The sequence below is a fragment of the Rissa tridactyla genome, chromosome Z, assembly GCF_028500815.1.
Source record: "Rissa tridactyla isolate bRisTri1 chromosome Z, bRisTri1.patW.cur.20221130, whole genome shotgun sequence".
NCBI lineage: Eukaryota > Metazoa > Chordata > Aves > Charadriiformes > Laridae > Rissa > Rissa tridactyla.
The window spans coordinates 35802567-35822651 of NC_071497.1; the positions used below are offsets into that span (position 1 = coordinate 35802567).

A 20085-nucleotide genomic window follows, 5' to 3' on the forward strand; every position below is an offset into this window, starting at 1 on the left:
ACTTTGAAAAGTCCTTTACTGGAGATTTCAGAGGCTGACCTGTCCATCGCTTTTCCTGCCTCAGCTCTGCTTTTTCAAGCACAGAATATCTGTGCTTGACATCTGTGCTATATCTGACAGCAACTGTCTCCATGGTACAATAAACAATGTGTCTTCCCCCCTGTTAGCAAGGGCTAGCAGTGCCCATTTGCAACAGCATCCAACATGTGATTGAAGACTACTCTATTGAACCCAGGCTCCATTCTCTATAACCAATTCCCATCTACTGCTTTGAAGGCAGTAAGGATGTTTAGCTTGCTGGAGTTCTGCACAAGTGACAGAATCCTTGCTGTCTGCTAACAGCCAGGTCCTTATTATTACTTTTAGGCCAACAGCAGACTAATAATACACTTCTAAATACTTCTATTCAACTGCTGATTTAGCAAGCCATCAGAAATCCCACTGCCTCTTTATATATTATATTGACAGGAAGAAACTCATATTTTTTTACAATATCACAACAGTAACTTTCCAAGAATATATTACGTGTTTTAAATCAATGAAAATGTACAAGTTCTAGCATTAATCCAAAAACCAGAACCACCCAAAGTCTATGTTCTCAGCTTTGGAAAACAGAACCTCTTCTACAGATCAATCCTGCATCTCCATGATGACAAAAAACTTTGGTTGCAGTTCCCTTTGCTATTTAGGGAAAAAAGCAAATGCCTGTTTATGAATCCATAGGATCAGTATGTCAGTAGACACCATCATCTCTGAATTCAGCTCTGTTCTTCCTCCCATGGCAATGATTATGCAGAAATTACCTGACAGAGCAGAAAGCAAAGTCCATTACTGGTTTTACTCACAGTTTGCACATTTAGTTGACTTGTGAAATAATGATAATCTAGAATTTAGAACAGCCACTTTCCCTGAAATTGAAATGAGAGTCAGTAAATGAAGCGGTGCAGGCATGGTACACGCTGCTGCAAAGAGCCTTGGGAAGGGGAAATCCTGACTGAAAGAATTAGCTACTAGAGCTCAGCAGGTGGCTGGTCTTCTTTGAGCAAGACTGAAACATTATTATGTTTCAATCCCATACTGAGACGTTGTTCTATTGTTATATCAGGAAGGCAGCTCTATGAGCTTGATGTGCAGTGAAGTCATTGCTGAGCACCTAAAACACGCTTAAAAGTGAGAGATGGCTCTCCTCTTCCCTTTGCACTGCTGCTTCTGCTTCTTTGACCAGCCTGCTTGCTGGTAGAGGACAGACCGAATATAAGGAGCTCTCAACTAGGCATTTCAATGGCACCCAGAGACTGGGAGCCCTGGTCACAACACAGTTACCAGGAGTACGGATATCCAGTTTTTACCCAGCCTTATGCAATGAAAACTGCGTTTAAGGAAAGAGTGGGAGGGTATGAGTGAGCCAAATACCTACAACCCTGAAGGAATACAGGGAAGAGGAAACAGAAGGAACAATGCAGGGCTGCTGGAGGAGAGTGCACAGCTGCCCTCAGACCTTTGGGGATCACTTTGTTCTGGGAAGGTAAAACATATTCATTCCGTCTTTTGCTATGGAGAATTTAAACAATGGTGACAAGAAGTCCCAGCTCCCTGCATCACAATCCATAGAAAGATGCTTTTTGCCTCAAACGCTTGTCATCAACAATAACAATTCCTTATTTCTAACTGAGATGAGCACCACATGAATCTGTACCTCATAAAGACCTCCTTTGATGCCCTAGAGGTGGCCAATTAACATGCAGTTAATTTTCCTTGGGGTAAACTAGGGTATCTCAAAATAACAGATGCTGACACAAGCAACTTAAACCACCCTGATGAATGTCTTATCTACAGATGCATTTTAATTTGGTAACAAAGCAACTCTGATGCTTGTTTCTTACATTTGGAACAGTCATTTTGGAGTTCGAACCAAACAAACAACTCATTTGCAAACCTGGAAAAAAAGAAAATTGATCACCGGCTAATGGACAGACATGAATTCTAACTGCAATACCATGAGTTCAAGAGGATTATGTGAGCTTTAGAGGGGCCACAGGAGAACGGTCGTCATCACAGGGTATACAGAATTAACAGACTGCATCAAGATGTCAGAGTCAGTGCTAGTTTTGACAAATGTATGGCAGAAGAGCTGAAGAGTAGTACAAGAATCTTATGCTCCAGAAAACACAGATTGGAGAAGGTCAGTCATTCGGCTACCTTACCATAGTGTGTTTCCAGAACAGACCGATGAAGAAACCATGTAAAAGCCAAACTGGCAGGAGTAATGCTTGTGAAAAAGGTAAGTAGGCCTGTGTCCCAGACTTACTTGGAAGGGCAGATTCCACACCAGACCCTATCCTGTGAGAATGAAAGAAAGGAAACAATTCTCTTTGCACTTGTACTGCCTATACCAAGGTCAAGGAGCTTCTTTTTCTCCTGCAAGGAAAACCTGGAAATTTTCCTTTGCTGGAAAAGCAAGTGAGCTTATGTCCCTGCCCACAGCAGAAGTGTTGGACTAGATGATCTTTGAAAGTCCCTTCAAACCCAAACTATCCTATGATTCTGTTCTATGCTATGTTGAAGCCAGCATCTGTAACGTACCCTAATCAGCCTAAGGTAGGTGAGGCAAGTTCAAAGCAGCACTAAGACTGGAACAATGCTCATTTCCTAATTCTGTAGATATTTCATCCTTGATCCTGGACTTTTTACTTTCAAGAGTTGTAGCAATACTGTACATCTCTACCACAGTGTCCTGGTTCCGGCGGGGATAGGGTTAATTTTCCCTGGTATTCCATGCCATGTGAGCCATGCCCACCCTGAGCTGCTGGGGGAGGGGGCGGGAAGTCCCTGCTCAGAGCAGGCTGGGGTGAGCGGCGGGTGAGCAGCGGGGAGCGGTGGTTCCGTAATTGTGTTTGTATATGCCTCTATCCGTGTTATTGTTGTTGTTTGCTTGATCCCTTTGCTGTTCTGTTAAACTGCCTTTGTCTCAACCCAAGAGTTTTGCCTTTTCTTCCGATTCTTCCCGTATTGGGAAGGCCCGAGCGAGCGGCACGTGGCTCTTTGTTGCCGTCTGAGGCCAAACCACGAGACACAGTAAACCACACAAAGCCTTCCTTCCGTGTACGAAGCCAAAGGAATAAAATCCTCAAACAATACAATTGCTTATTCAGCCTGAAGCAGAAATAGCAGGAGCATTTCAAATCAGAACCAGAAAAAAAAAAATCCAAGTTTATTTAGTTGAATGGGCATCAAGTGAAGACTAAAAAGCTCTTAACATCCCCTAATCACAAGGTCCTAATTGAGTGACTGTCACTATACGCCATGCAGAGTCATGCAGACTGACAGTCTCAAATTCTCTCGGTGCCCTTCTGAGCTGAACCCGTGCAGCAATAGATGGGATCTTTTTTCTCTTCTTGCTCTATAGAAGTTATGGCTTAGAAATTGCATTTATTATGTTTTACTGACAAGTACTTACTTCAGTGAAAGAGAATAGTCATGCTTGCTTGTTTGACTATTTCTTACAAGGTAGCTACACTCTTTACATAAACGTAACAGGTTTTCAGCATCTGTCCGACTGATTGCTCCATGATACCATCTAGGAAAAAGCAGAGAGATTAATACACATACATGTTCCACCTCATACTCCTTTCAATACTTTGTTTCTTTAAGGTATCAATAATGGTTAATATCACATGAATATCTTTAAGATCTAACATATTATGGATAAAAAGCACATTGCTTGCATTATCTGAAGTTAACTTGGAGGGCTGTAGTTCCTGTCAGCTGAAGGAAAAAAAATAGATCAGGAGAGGATACAATAGTATTGGTGTACATATTTATGTAAGAAATTCCCACTCAGAGCAACACATTATAATCTCTATCTTGCAAGTAGTAGATCCACAACATACATATTTACTCTATTTCATCCCTATGATACAAAATAACAAAAATAAAACAATCAAAAGCAAACAAAAATAAAATCACATCTGAAGAATATGAACAGTTGATAGTAGAAAAGTTTTGCTAAAATAAATCTTAGAGAAAGAAGGAAAGTGATGAAGTGTGAAGATCTGTAACAAAGACACTTGCTCTAAACTCAGCTTTGACAAATCAGAGTGCTTTAAGCAAATCTCTGGTGGGTCTGTGGAGCGGGTGTGATAAATTCAGGGAAGAAAGGAAATGGGGAGAGGAGAGGTGGGTCCTTCACTAAACTGACCACTACAACTAAAGAACATCCTCAGCACATGCTGCTTTGTATCAGCAATTAAAATCTCACAGTAAACGCTTTGACCCTTCCCCCAGGTTTCCCAAGCAATGTAATATGCCTGGCCCTGCACTGGGTCATTTACATCTCTGAGGAAGATGTTTCCCTGCCATTGCCAGATGCACTTTGAAGCACAATGTGACACTACCATGCCTGCAGTATAATGCTTCGTCAGAAGTGCTCTCTGTTATTACCAGGAACTGTCATCAGCCTTGTGGAAAAAATTTTTCTTCCATTTGTTCTAATTTTATTTCTCTGCTGAACTCACTCTAACGGAGATGTTCCAACTAAAAAGTAAGTGAATAAAGACCAGGCAGATCCCTTTGACAGAAGTCATGCTCTTAACTAATTTGTGTTAATGTCAGTTCCATTGTCAAATCTGATGAATATGCTAAACAAAAGTTGGTGCTGAAATTAAAAATTCGTTGTGTGCCTGGTTACAACCAAAGTCTGCATTAGAGAAAGCTAAAAAGAGGGTTGTACTATTGTATATTCAAGACAGACTAGAAAGGGAGGCCCCAACAGCTCCATCACTTCACAAATAAAATAAAGACACAGATGCCAATGTTTTCAGGTTGTGTTTTCCTTATCTCCCATTATTTGCTGCTGAAGGATATTTCTCAACAAGCAATTTAAAGACTGGGTTGTCTTCTGAGAGTAAGGGAAGAATATTAACACAAAGTGTAAATCAGAAAATGGATTTGGGAGAGTCTAAAAATTATTCCTATTAGCTATAAATATTTTTTCTTCCTTTTCTCCCCAAAGGGACAAATAAAACCAAATTAAATATGATGCAGCCAAAACCAGGGAGATACCCTGGACTCTGATATTCAGAGGAAAGTATTTAATATATTCTTCAGATCTGGTGTTCCCCAGTTGGCAGAGAAGTTCATGGAAAAGGAATGCAGGGCTGTCTCCAGGAAGCAAAACCTGCTTTTAAAAGAGTTGGAAAAAAACCAGCGAAGTATGAAGACAACTGCTGATGGGAAAACATCTGATTCAGAAGTGATGCCTGGAAGCTGTTTTGGCTGAGAGTAAACAACAGTATCCGGAAGTGTAATTGCTTATGAACCATATGCCCATGTAAATGGGACACTCGGATTGCTCCTGTTCCAGCTAGCTAGAAAGATAAGCATAGTGCTATAATCAGCTTAAAGTTCCTGACCAATTTCCTGTTTCAACTGTATTGGGTCTGTTTGCCTTGGGTGTGTCTATTTTTTAAATATCAACATACATGTATTTGTGCGAAAAGGTCAAAGATTCAAATGTCAATGATGTGATCACAAAATAGTTAAATGACAACTTGTGAAAGATACTGGTACCAAAGCATGGGACATAAAAACCTGAAGACGTGCATGACTTCTAAGATATCCTGGAAAACATAGTCACACAACGCAAACCTGAAAGCAAAATTCAAACATAATCACACATTCGACCTCTATCAGGATCTCCTCCCAAGACTGAAAGCATCCTGATTGTGGTTTATAGAACATTCTTCCTGACGTCCCTTACTTTCTCAATGCTCAGGTTTCAGCCACTAAAGTGGCCACAGCTTCACTGAAGACAGGACAGCTGCATCAACTATACAGTAAGTATAATCAGTTACTACAGCTCATATAATGCACAACAGTACCCTCTTTCTGAATTGGTCAGAGCAAAACAGGAAGTCACCAGATCTTGCGTATAAGGCTGGGAGGAATTCACTTTCAGTAAGATGATGGAAACAACAGAATACACTTTATTCTTTTCACTGTTATTGAGGAAATGAAACAAATTCATTCAATTCCCCTGGGTCCGTGCATTAGTAAGTTCATAGTTACAGATTCCTTAATCACAAGCAACTAAATGTATTTTCTTGATATATTATCATACCTTGGTATTTTTGCCTGTTTGGGAAACTTAACCTATCTATGCACTTGTCAACTCGCATGCACCCTTTCCTATAGATCTTTTACTCCTTTCTACAAAAACAGATCAATTTTTGTAGACAAAGATGGAATAGTTTGACATTTCTGTGGAAAGTTAGAATGCTACTAAAACTTGAGCAGTTTGAATTATTATGAATAATAATAATAATAATAATAATAATAATAATAATAAGGTAAAAAACAATAACACCCAATAATCTAAGGTACAATAAATCTAAACTCTTCCATTTTCTGACACATTATTAACTGTGCATTCATTTCAAATCTGATCCTGCATAATAAAGAATCAAAAAGAATCTCTTGCGATTAACATTTGAATAATGAAAGGAAGCAAAACTAGCTCTGCAGTTTTCAGTTATTATCAATTGCAGTTACATATAACTGCAGTTATACTACAAGACAGAACTACACAACAATATATTTAAGAGTCAAAAGTCAATTAACGGATGCTCAATTTCCTGCAGTATTTTAGATGTACTTTTTGAGGCTATGGTGGACTGGAACTACCCAAATCTGAGCACCAAATTTTACAGTCAAATTTGTAGCCTTCTAATAGTTTACCTATCAGTATCAGTGAGTGATTTCACAATAGTAGTTGGTATTTCCTCTGTTGGAGATAAGTCTACAATCTGTCAATAAGCAGAAGGTTCAAAGGCTGAGGTTAATTGGATGGAATATGACACCATGCAGTTGATTTTATTCTCTGTTTCAATTTAAGTTTCCAAATATTGCATGTAAAAATAGAATGTCAAAGAAAAAGGAATTTCTGGAACTACCTTCTCTCAGATGCAACTGACAGAGGCAATTCTCTCCTACTGAGGATCTGAAATGCAAAAGGATTGCTAATCCTCTCAATACTGCTACCATTCAGGAACAAAGTATTCCCATAAAAAACACGCTCATATCCATGCTAAATTATGCCCTCCCTCTCCTGTGAAAATAAATTCTGCATCTAACTTAGAATGACAGTGTCTGGAATGGGACTGCCTTCAGGGATTCAAGACACAGCTTCCTCATTTTACTGTGTGAATCCATTGGCTTCTCAAATATCTGTGTAAATTGCTCCACAAGAAGATTTTTCTTTCTTTGTGTAAGAGGGGATTCTGTCCCCTTCTATGAGGCTGCACTTTTGGTATGATACAGGGACAGTGGGTCATTCTGTCACGCAACCAGTCTGTCCAAATGGTTCAAGGAAGGGGTAACAATGAGGCAGGACAGAGGCCACCCTCGTGGATACCAGACATTCACTCCAGGGAATTTCCCCAGAACTTGAGTTTGGAGCTGACAAAATTGCCTCTAAATATCACCATCAAGTTTGACACCACTAGAGTAGAAATAATAGTCTCTTTTCTGAAAGCTTTGTAAGTGGTTTTTTAAGTGTCTTCCTGGAGCAGCATTACTGCAAGATGCAAGGCACATCTGAGGTACTAGAAACATGCCATAAATATATGGAATTGGAATTTGTGCCATTTTAAAGCGCAATTTGTATATACGCGATTGATATACACCCTAATGCAATGTAGTCAACACGGCTGAAAGTGGAATAACTGCACATACTTGGCAAATAAAATTCAGTGTTCCCGAGATGACTTTCCTGTTTAACTCTATTTTGACTCCCATAAAAGTTACTTACACTTTACAGAATAAGAATAGTTTTTTGTGAGCACTAACACAGGGGATACTGAGGAGGGAGGGGGAGGTGGACAGCAGGATCTGGGACATTTCCTGCTCCTGTAAGTGGGGAGGCAAAGAGCTAGAAATCAATTACTGTGCTTACTTACATCTGCTTTTCCAGTTGAATAGTTGGATCTATTCTCTCTCCCAGGATCCCACAAAATTCTGGACTGCCATGTTTGATGGGTTTAAAGCCTCCTCCAGGTGCTCTTAACTGCCTGCGCTGGTCATTTGAGGGACAAGGAGATGCTTGCCGTTTCTCACTTCCATTAAATTGGGCTGCAAGATACACAATAATTACCTCTCCAGGCAAGGTTAACAAGGACTAAAATAGTTGTAGCACTTAGAGAGGTTTCACACTTCGCAGGGAGAATAAACATGCACCCGGTAGCATGAAGATGTAGTGGTCTATCTGCAAAGCTATATGTATCAGGTAAAGGCGTTACTTACTATATAAATATGGTCCTAAAACTCTCCTGCTTTTCCAGTAACAAAACCCACAGTCTTCTAAACCTTTTTACAATAATTAGTGCTCATCTTAACATTTGATACTTTCTTCCCTTAGAGATGATACTGTTAACCATGTAACAGTAACAAAGACTGGCTTTCAGTCACCTGCCGTAATTACAATAACAAACAAGTGAGAACATCTAGCTTGCCTCAGTTTATGTGGAATCATCCTAACAGTGGTCTGGGCGTAAATCCAGACAGCTAACACTCATCTATCCACATCAGAACTACTGTCAAGCAGCAATGAATAAAAACTGTATCCACTTATACAATGCTGGCACAAAGCTTTTGTCTTGAAACACTATGGTACAAAATGATGAAAAGGGAAAATGGCATTTGTTAGTTTCTCTCACAAATTATATTACTCCAAGAAAAGCAATACAACTTATTTTGCAAAGCTGTAATATCTTAGTGCATTGCAACATCTGTGGCAAAGCACATACTAATGATGCCAGCATTCTCATCCTGCATTTACTACACTTACACTTGCAGATTCTACGTATCTATAATTTCAAACTATTAAAGGACAGAACACCAACAGAAACAGTGAAAGGAGCTACCCATAGCATCTTCCTGACTTTCACTGCCTTCTATGGTTTGTTTCTTCATCAAAACAGCTCCCAGCTGCAGATGGATTATTGTTTTGAGGTCATCTAGCGGGGACCAGGCAGAAAAAAATTTCACCGTATCAGAAGGCAAACATCACAATGCACACAAACACACACAGTGCAAGCAGCTCCTCTGTGATTTTCAACAACAAATTCAAAGAAAAAGTTATAAGGACAATTAAAGAGACTCCCTACAACAGCATGCATTTAGAACTCAACTTACTATAACACACAGACAGTCAGGCATGTGGCTAGTAGTACTTGCTGTTTTAAAGCAACTCCATGCAACAGGAAGACAGCTGTAGTGTTCAAAAAGATAATGCATACAGAGCAGAGATGTGTTGGGACACGGGAAATGTTTTGGAGCATTTTTTGTTATTTTTATATTCTTTCCTCAAGGGGCTTAGGACACTTCCAAATTTCCCCTCTACTCATAGAAAGTAAGCAAAAGTTATTGCAAAAATTGGCCAAATGTTTTTAATAATATTCTGAAGTATGCATGGCAGAAATATTCTGATTATTTCTTAAAATTGAAACTCTGATTTAACCTCATTACTGGATAATGAAAGCTGATTAGCATAACAAGGAGAAACATTTCATGTGTGTACTTGCCAGTGACATACATATATGAACAGCATTGTTATTTCAACTATAAGAAAAACACCTGGATGTAATTTGGGAACTCTCTGAAAACTGGTAAACTTAATGTAAGCTTCTGACCAAACAACATCTTTCAGACACCAAAAAAATAATTTCACAAAACACACATGAAACTCAGTTCTGACAGTAAACAATAATATCTTTACAACATGATGGTTAGAAGCAGGATGTGTTCTCCAAAAATAGCACAAAGTTAAATTTCAGATGGTTTTGAATGTTTTCTCTGTCTGAAAAGCTCAGGCATGTCTCTGGACTCCTGCCCTATTTCTTTTTTTGCAAATTAAATTGGCAGGAAGAAGCAGTCTGAAAGGGATATCCAGGCAGATTAGACTGGCAAGTGCAATACCCAGCCAGGCTTCAACCCATGCAATGTTGTTATCAGGACTGAGTTTCAGCTGCTATAAACACCCTCTAAACCAAAGCTCTAGCATATACAGTGAAGGTTCAGAAGCTCAATTACATGCAGCCGGGATTGTAAAGTTTTTTACTGTTATGGTACTTCTGTTTACATAGCCTTTACAGTTATGGAACTGACTGCATACCTGACCCTTCCTCACTCTCCATGTGGCCTCTTTTCCTCTGCCCTGTGGCTAGTACCATACCCCTCTGGTGGGGGCATGCCAGAACTCCCTTGCTTCGAGCCCCCCAGGGTCCTAGGCACCAGTTTTCTGTGCAACGGCAGTTGCAGCCAGCAGAGATGACCAAGTTTGGCATCTACAGATCCTCCTTCAAGAAGTCCACAAGCAGTGCTGAAAACTTGTACTAGATGGCCCTCTTCATAACGGAGGGCCACTTATTTTGTGAAGCAATGCTGTGATGGGGTCTACAGACTTCACATACATTTCCTTTATCCAAAGGTTTGCTATCCCCACGTGACAGCCTGGAAAGGCCTGATTTCTCACACATACAGTAAGTCAGAAAGCACAACACACATCTCAGCAGTCAGTACAATACTTCTCCGCTGCAAACCTTCCACTGCTTCAAAGTTAAAAGTTGGACTTCTTCTTTCTGTATTTTAAACATTTATAATTTTTAGGAGTTAGATTACATATAGAGACACCAGATGAGACAGCAGCTTGAATTTATGCTTGAGCCAATCCTTACGCAATCCTTTGTAACAAATAACCAGGTAATGAAAACATACCTTGTTATAATGAGTGACAGATGCAATCAAAGGAATCTAATTAATCTCAAAAATGTTTACTCTCCTAGCATTTTAAAACAGAACACCGCATGCTGAACCCACAAGGAATTCAACCATATCATAATACTTTTTAATTAAACTTCTTTTTAGCCTCTTACTTCTGTAAAATAATATGTTAATTTAGTGTGCTTTCATAAGAGTTAACCACATAATACTTGGAAGAATATTTTCACATAGGATAGGCCAATCATAAAATCTCATATTGGATGTATTGTGCCTTATTAATTTACAGTTACACGTAGACAAACCAAAAACTACAGATGAAGAAAACAATTGCTAAAACTTAGATTATTTTTTTTAAATCAACACTCAAAAAAACTATTTCAGAATTTACCTGATAAAGACCAAAAAAGTGGGCTTGAATACGATTACAGAACTCAAAGACATAACAAACACCAAATGAGTTATGCACAAAAAGGTATGCAGTAGAAACTAATACATTTGTTCTTTGTATTCGATGAATTAAAAATCAGCCATTTCATGTAATATGCGCAATACATGAAGAACAAGGTCTAAGATTTCCATATGCACACATATGACTCTTAAGACAATAACTTTTAATACTAATAATTCCATTTCTGTGTCTGCTATATTACTAATTTAAAAATCTGCAAAGTGTGACCTCACTGCACACAGATGTGTACTGGTCCCACAGTTTGTATCTCAGTTTTGCTAAAGAATGAATTTTTTGGTTTAGGTATTTTGCATACTTTGAAAGGAAAATTACTTCTGGGAGCACACAATCACCATCCTTGTGTGGGAAGCTCACAATAACTCTGATATTACTCTTAGCCATCGGAAAATTATCAAAACTAGTATGTAAAGACAACCTCAACTCACAGAATCCCTGTACTATGCTAAACCACAGAAACAAGCTGCAAAGAGATAAATAGTCCTAAAGAATTCCACCTTTGAAGACTTAAGTGTCACCTGCTCAGCATTTCTTCCCCCCTGCTCTTTCACCTTCAAACAAAATATGCTTTGCTCAAAAGTAGCTCTACCCCCAAACTGTCCAAGAATACAAACAAGAATGGCTGAACATGCCTCCAGTCAAGTAAACACTGGACAAGTTGGCAAAAAAAACTGGAAGCCTTTCAGTTAACACAGTCAGTTCCTTGCAGGAGCTCTTCGACAGAAATCTGTAGTCACTGTAGACATTCCCAGACATTCCCCGTGGCATCTGGCCTAGCCCAGGGGGCTAGAAGGATGGGGATGAATGAGGAAGCACATCATCCTTCTTCCTTGTGGGCGGAAATGCACACACAGCTAAAAGGAGAGGTTCTTGGGTGATAGGGAGCAGGTGTCTGAAGGTGGGAGAAGAGAAATTCCAAGGAGACAGAAGAAGGTAACAGAGTGGGACCAGGTGTCAGGTAGGAAGATGAATGAGCGAGTCTAGACATAGATGCAGTTCTGTGGGACAAAACAAAGGGGAAAAGAAAACCACAAACAAAAGAAAGAAAGCTGGGCAAGTGGTAGACATCATGGCAAAGGGAAAACGGTGGAAAACCCTCCAGAGTCTGGAATGGAGAATACAGAAACTCCACAGAAAACAATGCACAGACCAGCTTAAGACACACCGCAAATCCACTTCTTGTGGCTCTTCACATCCCTACACGTCCTGTGGGACATGCTTGTGGATTCTTCCAGGTAGCAGACATCTTACCTCTACAACAGAGTTACTGTGGATCATGCTGCTGTGTAGTAAGGCACACCTGTCGGGAGATGCAGGCTACACATATGCTCTAGACAAAGGCAACACTGCTGCCATCATAGGCACACATGAAAAGGCAGGGAAGTATCTACTGAACTGGGGCAGACACGCATGCCATAGCATAAACCCAAGCAGAAGGATTTACAGACGTACGCCAGACTGATATTCAACTTGTGCAAAACAGCCATTGTGGCCCTGGAAACCTAGTGATACATGTCTCTGCTGATTAGCCTGTCTTGACACACAATAGATAACCCAAATCATAGCCAGGATCTCACAGCCAGGCAATCTCCCAGCATAAGTCTTGCAAGCATTTTAATTGGTCCAGCAAAAGCAGATGAGCCAGCTCAGGTAAACCCAAAACAAAGCTTGCTTCCACCAGGTAGAGCTCAGCAGCAGAACTGTGTATCCTACTAAAAGTCACACAAGCAGATTAGACTTTTCTGTTCATGCTCTTTAGGGAAAGAGACTACTTTACCTGCACAGCATCCAGCAGAACTGGATGCTGGCTTAGATCCAGGCTTGAAAGAACTATCAGCATATGCTTAATAAGAAAGTGGCTGAGCCTGGAACTCTGCAAGATTATTAGCAGCTCACATGCCATAGCAAACCATGCTGCCAGGAAGCGGAAATCAGCTTTCTCTAACCTCCTCCTCTGTTCCATAGGAACCCAATAAGAGGAAAGGTGATGCTGAGCAACAGGTTTCTTTTTAAGTAACTGCTTCAGATTCATCCATGCACCTCTTGGTCCCACCCACATTGCACAGGATGCATACTGCAAATATCAGCTTGGCTTGGAAACAAACACAAATCACCCACAACCTAAACGAAGCAGAGAGGCGGAATCACTCTCACAACAGATCACCACTGCTCTACTCCACTGTCCTAGAAAAGAATCACATTTCTGTCACCCACATCCACCTACCTATTAGGGGATTATGACAGAAACACCCAAGAAGGGTATTGTCACAACAGGCTCTGTTTACAGAACAGTAGCCCACTATAGCTGTGGAGAGAAGTCGCTTCTCATTTCTGAAGTGTGGCAATATCATGGTACAGAGAATTGCAAAAACATAGAATAAGTCAGGTGGAAAGGGACTGTGGGTGGTGTCTAGTCCAACCTGCTCAAGGCAGGGTCTGCTATGTGATCAGATCAGGTTGTTCAGAACTTTATCCGGTCATCTCTTCACACAGGATGAAAAAATATGAAGATGGAGACTGCAAGAGCAAGTCAATTGGAACTGGACAATTGGTTCCAATGCTTGACTGTCCTTGCAGAGGTAAGAAAAAATTCCTCATATCAAGTCAGAACCTCTCCTGATTCAACTTATGTCTCATCTTTCCGTCATACAACCTGCTCATTTGGGAAGAACCTAGCCCCATCTTCTTGAAGATCTCCTCATAGACATTGGAAAGCTGCTATTACATCCACTCAAAGATGTCTCTTCTCCAGGCTAAGCAAGCCCAGTTCTCTCAGCATCTCCTCACAAGTCATGTGCTGCAGTTCCCTGTCATTTTGGTGGCTCTCTGCTGACATCAACATTTATCAACATCCTTCTGGCATCAGAATACTGGACGCAGCATTACACTTGTTGTCCAAGAAATGTGAAGTAAGGAGGAACAGTCACTTAGCTTGATCTACTGGCTATGCTCCTGTTCACACAGGCCAGGATGCTGCTAGCCTTCATCACTGCTGGAGAGGAGCACTGCTAGACACATTTAGTCCACTTTCCCCCAGGCCTCCTTAAGCCCTTTCCAGCAAAGCTGTAACCCAGCAACTCAATGAATCCCTGGTCCATATCATTGCAAAGGGTTAGTCTGCTCCAGATGCAGGTCTTTGAGTTTGTCCTGGTTGGATTTTGTAAGCTTGTTGTCAGCCCATTTCTCCAGCCTGTCCAGGTACCTCTGAATGGCAGCTCTGCGCACACACACACTCCCCACCATTTGATATAATTCCAAACTTTATGAGATACACTTCTCCTCCTCCTCCTCTGGGTTACTGACAAAGATGCTAAACAGGAAGAGTTCCAGAACAGATCCCCTGAGGAATCACTCTTGTAATGAGACTCCAGGAAACATATGAATCACTTAGCACTATCCATTGAAGTCAAGACCCTGACAGATTTTTGTGCATCTAGTAGTCCACCTATCTAGGCTATAGCATTCCAAACCAGGTAACACAGCTGATGCCACAGCACAACATGCTGGAGGCTAAAGTCAACGTAGATGACATCTACTGCTCTCCTTCCATTAACAGATCCAGCAGTTTCAATGCAGAAAGCAAACAGGTTTGTCAAGCAGGATTTACCCGGAGTAAATGCACGCTGACTACTAATCATTGCACTCAGGCTTCTTCCAGGCTCCCTCCCAGAGCTGCATCTCTTTTCTACCCTCCTTATCCCCACAACCATTACCACACACATTTCTCCTTCTCAAGCTTTCTGCCACGCTGACTCCTAAAAAGGAAGGGGAACAACCCTACTTCTAGACACAACTTTTCACTAGAACATGCCATTGAAAGGAATATCACAGAGCATGTATGACTCTAGCACCCCACAAAAGCATCCTGGAACATGGTTAGGCCAACAGCTGGGCTTTGCTGGGCACACAGTGTCTCTATGAGAGAAAAATCCTTGGCCTTTGAACCACATCCTCACTGAATGAAGGCCCCCTCAGCCAGTTCTGCAAAGCAACAGAAGAGAAAACAGTGTAACCAATACCAAGCACAGGCATTCATAGCAACAGAAAACAGTTTGTGCCAGATCTCCCTGACTGACAAGTTCTGGTGTGGGAGAACTTCATCAGCTCAAAAGGATTAGTCCAAAACCAAGTTCTACGTATCCATAGAAAGGCTTGCAATTACAAGGAAAATACTCCAAATACCAAGAAACTCATCACTGAGTAGAAGCATGTTACTGCATGCATGTTGCACAGCTATTTTTTGTCCTGCCCCTTTAAGAATTGCTCCACAATTTAAGGACCTTGCAAAGCAACTCCCTCATCATAGAGCCACTCAACAATGAACACTATCTATATCATGTCAATTAAAATAGGGATAGGGGCAAGGAGTGGAAGAAACAGAAGTTTTACTAACATGAACCAAGTGCTGAGATGGTTGACAATAAGTCAGCTGAAGCACCAAACAAAAAGTGCATGTTTTTGTATCAGGTAAAGATTTGAGACTACCCACATTTGCTTTTCAGAGATTTCTCCACCACACACCAAAAGAGCAGAAATACTTGATTTCTTCCAAAGGCAAGTACACATGCTATGAGTGTGAGAGAATTTCCTGGTTAGGATCTAAGAATCCTACCTGCCAGAGCTGGGATGGTGACTTTGTTCCACTCCCATGGCTGATCATACTCATCTGAAGGCCTGTCATCATCCTGTGGCAATTTGCTTTCTCGTAAACGTTGACTCACCACACTTTCAGAATCGGATTCCACACCACTGCCTTCTGGTTCATAGGGTGTGTCATAGAGCTGCATGCTTTTCGGATGGGACTTCATGCCTTCCTCCTTCTGAAACTCTGTTGGCAAGAAAGCAAATTGCATCAGCATCACTACCAGCCATGCCTTATCATTAGAGTCAATAATTTTAGAGCATCAAACTTCCATTCATTCCTTAATAGCCACATAATTATACAGATGGCAAGCTTGTACAAGACTTCTAAATTCTACCTCTACATTTGGTAACTGTCTGGAAACGAAAGTTTGCTCCAGCTAACAACCACAGTACAAGCAGTCTCATGGCTCCACCAACATTCCCCAGTTCGCACAGAGCCAGATTACAGGAAGTACACAATCTCTGTCAGCCTGTGTAAAGCATGCTTACAAGCAACTGAGGTAAATCCCCAAGAATGATGAAATTTGTGTATGCTGTTAACTCTTCAAGAGGAGATCATTCAAAAGTGCAATTCAAACACACAAAGATTACAAAAAAAGAAATCCCACAGTATAATTTTGCATGCTTATAAAAAAAATTCTCTGCAATTACCTCCAAGGAATATCAGCAGAAAATGAGCTAGGACTAGAGTAAGCACACTAGACAAAAGCATTTTTAACCACAGCTTAGTTCACATTGTATTAAGAAACATGTATTTCTTTAACACTGACCTTATCAAAAAATAAACATGTTGAAGCTTCACAAGAAAGGAACAGGGTACTGCCCTCCTGAATGCAGCAAACCAAGAACCGGGCTTTGTTAGAAGGAGCACAGCTAGCAAATCAAGGGGCAAAGCTGTCATGCCTTCACCCTTGGCCCTAAGGACACTACAACCAACAACATGTGCGTCCTACTGCATCCAATCTGCCCACTCCCTACAAGGAGTGTGCAAGGAGTGAGCTAGTTCATAAAACTAGGAAGCAGCCAGTACAGAGCTACCAAGATAGCAGAGTCTTTGCACCTATGATAAGAAGAGATGGTTTTGGTTAGTCTGATGAGGGGAAGGCCAAGGGGGATGTAATAGCAGCTCTCAGCTGCCCGTCAGAGCCAAACCCTTCTGGGACAATGTCAGAAGATACAACAAAGAGAAACAGACACAACATATAGGTTGAGAGATACAAGTAGAACACTGGGGAAACCTTCTTCCCCTGGTACACTCCTAGGACAGTTCACCAGGTAGATTGTGGGAGGTGTCTCCATTCTTTGGAGTTTGCAAAGCCCTGGCTAAACAAAGCCAGGGTCACTGCTTTGTTTGTCCTTGCAGTTGGTTGATAGACAAAATGGCTGCACTGCCATTCAGAGGGATCTGGAAATGCTGGAAAATTACAATCACAGAATTGCTTAGGTTGAAAAAGACCCTTAGGATCATCAAGTTCAACTGTTAACCTAACACTACCAAGTCCACCATTAAAAAGCACCACACCTACATGTCTTTTAAATACCTCCAGGGATGGTGACTTAATCACTTCCCTGGGCAGCCTGTTCCAGTGCCTGACAAACCTTTCAGTGAAGAAATTTTTCCTAATATCCAATCTAAACCTCCCCTGGCACTTCTTGAGGCCATTTCTTCTTGTCTTATCACTCGTTACCTGGGAAAAGAGACTGACATCCACTTCGCCACAACCTCCTTTCAGGTAGTTGTGGAAAGGGTCTCCCCTCAGTCTCCTTTTCTCTAGACTAAACAACCCCAGTTCCCTCAGCCACTCCTCATAAAACTTGTGCTCTAGACCCATCACCAGCTTCATTGCCTTTCTTTGGACACACTCCAGCACTTCAATGTCTTTCTTGTAGCGAGGGGTCCAATACTGAACACTATATTCGAGGTGTAGCCTCAGCAGTCTCAATTACAGGGAGATGATCGTTTGCCTAGTCCTGCTAGCCACACTATTTCTGATACCAGCCAGGATGCTATCGACCTTTTTGGCCACCTGGGCACACCACTGGCTCATATGTAGCTGCCTGTCAACCAATACCCCCAGGTTCTTTTCTGCCAGGCAGCTTTCCAGACACTCTTCCCTAAGCTTGTAGCATTGCATGGGGTTGTTATGACCCAAGTGCAGGACCCGGTGCTTAGCCTTGTTGAACCTCATACAGTTGGCTGTGGCTCATCGACCCAGCCTGTCCAGATCCTGCTGTAGAGCCTTTCTACCCCTCAAGCAGGTCAACACTCCCTCCCAACTTGATGTCATAGAATCATAGAATCATTTAGGTTGGAAAAGACCCTTGGGATCATCGAGTCCAACCATCAACACCACTCTACAATGTTCTCCCCTACACCATATCCCTTAACACTACATCTAAACGACTCTTAAACACAGTCAGGGATGGTGATTCCACCACCTCCCTGGGCAGCCTATTCCAGTGTCTGACCACTCTTTCTGTGAAGAATTTTTTCCTAATGTCCAGCCTAAACGTTCCCTGCTGCAGCTTGAAGCCATTCCTTCTTGTTCTATCGCTAATTACCCGTGCGAAGAGACCAGCACCAACCTCTCTACAATGGCCTTTCCAGTAGTTGTAGACAGTGATGAGGTCTCCCTGCAGCCTCCTCTTCCTCAAACTAAACAGTCCCAGCTCCTTCAATCTCTCCTCATAAGATTTATTCTCCAGGCCCTTCACTACCTTCGTTGCCCTCCTCTGCACTCGCTCCAGCACCTCGATATCTCTCTCATATTGAGGTGCCCAGAACTGGACACAATACTCAAGGGGTGGCCTCACCAGTGTTGAGTACAGGGGGACAATCACCTCCCTCCTTCTGCTGGTCACACTATTTCTAATACAAGCCAGGATGCCATTGGCCCTCTTGGCCACCTGGGCACACTGCTGGCTCATGTTCATCTGTTTGTCAATTAGAACCCCCAGGTCCTTTTCTGCCAGGCAGCTCTCCAGCCACGCTTCCCCAGGCCTGTAGCGATGCATGGGGTTGTTGTGGCCCAAGTGCAGGACCTGGCACTTGGCCTTGTTGAAGCTCATACTGTTAGCATTGGCCCATCGGTCCAATCTATCCAAGTCTCATCTGCAAACTTACTGAGGGTGCACTCGATCCCCTCATCCAGGCCACTGGTAAAGATATTATACAGAACTGTCCCAGTACTGAGCCCTGAGGAACACCACTTGTTACTGGATTTAACTCCATTCCCCACCACTCTTTGGGCCCAGCAACCTAAACCGTTTTTTACCTGTCCCAGCCATGAATGCCATGCAGGCCAAGTGGCTTGAAAACAGCTCAGCAGAGAAGGACTTTCGGGTCATGTATGACAGCAAGTTGAACGTGAGCCAGCAATGCACCCTCATGGTAAAAGAGGGCCAATACTAACTCAGTCTGCATTAAGACGAGTGTTGAAAGCAGGTCAAAGGAGGTGACTCTTTGCCTCTAGTCAGCACTGGCCCCATCTGGGCTGCTGGGTCAAGTTCTCACCTCTCCAGCACAAGAAAGACATAGACATACCGAAGCAAGTCCAATAAAGGTCCATGAAGGTGATGATGGCACTGGGGCATTTTTCATACGAGGAGAGGCTGACAGAACTGTGACTGGTCAGCCTAGAGAATATAACCTTTAGTGGAAACCTTATCAATGCATACAGATACTTGATGGAAGAGACTGAAGATGGAGACAGACTTTTCTTAGCAGCGCCCAGTGACAGGGCAAGATACAACAGGCACAAATCAAAATACATGAAATTCCATATGAACACAAGAAAACACCTTTTACTGTGATGATGGTCAAACACTGAAAGACGTTGCCTGAAGTGGGTGTGGAGTCTCCACCTGTGGAGATATTGAAGACCTGATTGGACAGTCATGGCAGCCTGTTCTAGTTGACCCTGCTCGGAAAGTATGTTTTATTAGATGATATGAAGAGGTCCCTTACAACCGCAGGCTTTCGTGATTATCCTGACAACTGCAAGGACAAAATAAGAATTTCATTATATGTAGCAATTTGGAAAGTTACTTTAAAAAAAAAGACTCAGGGCGAAGGGAGAGAACCTTTTAACCTACAAATGAAGTGAAGGTTTAAAGTAGTTCTCTCCATTACTGTAACAAAAGCCATTCATCAATTAATCTATCAGCAAGAACATTATAACCAAGTAATTGCTCCAAAC

At 41.8% G+C, this 20085-nt stretch overlaps 1 protein-coding gene across 2 annotated transcripts in view; it reads right to left on the bottom strand.

The window, feature by feature from the left end:
* Nucleotides 1–20085, bottom strand: part of SHB (SH2 domain containing adaptor protein B) — a 68854-nt gene that overhangs the window by 6711 nt on the left and 42058 nt on the right. The window contains exons 3-6 of one of the 2 annotated variants that reach the window (XM_054185602.1): nt 15855–16070; nt 8919–9011; nt 7956–8127; nt 3458–3577 (exon numbers count right to left, since the gene is read on the bottom strand). In XM_054185602.1, the coding sequence (XP_054041577.1) occupies nt 3458–3577; nt 7956–8127; nt 8919–9011; nt 15855–16070 (601 nt within the window). The remainder of the gene's footprint in view (nt 1–3457; nt 3578–7955; nt 8128–8918; nt 9012–15854; nt 16071–20085) is intronic. The other variant, XM_054185603.1, reaches the window with a different exon arrangement.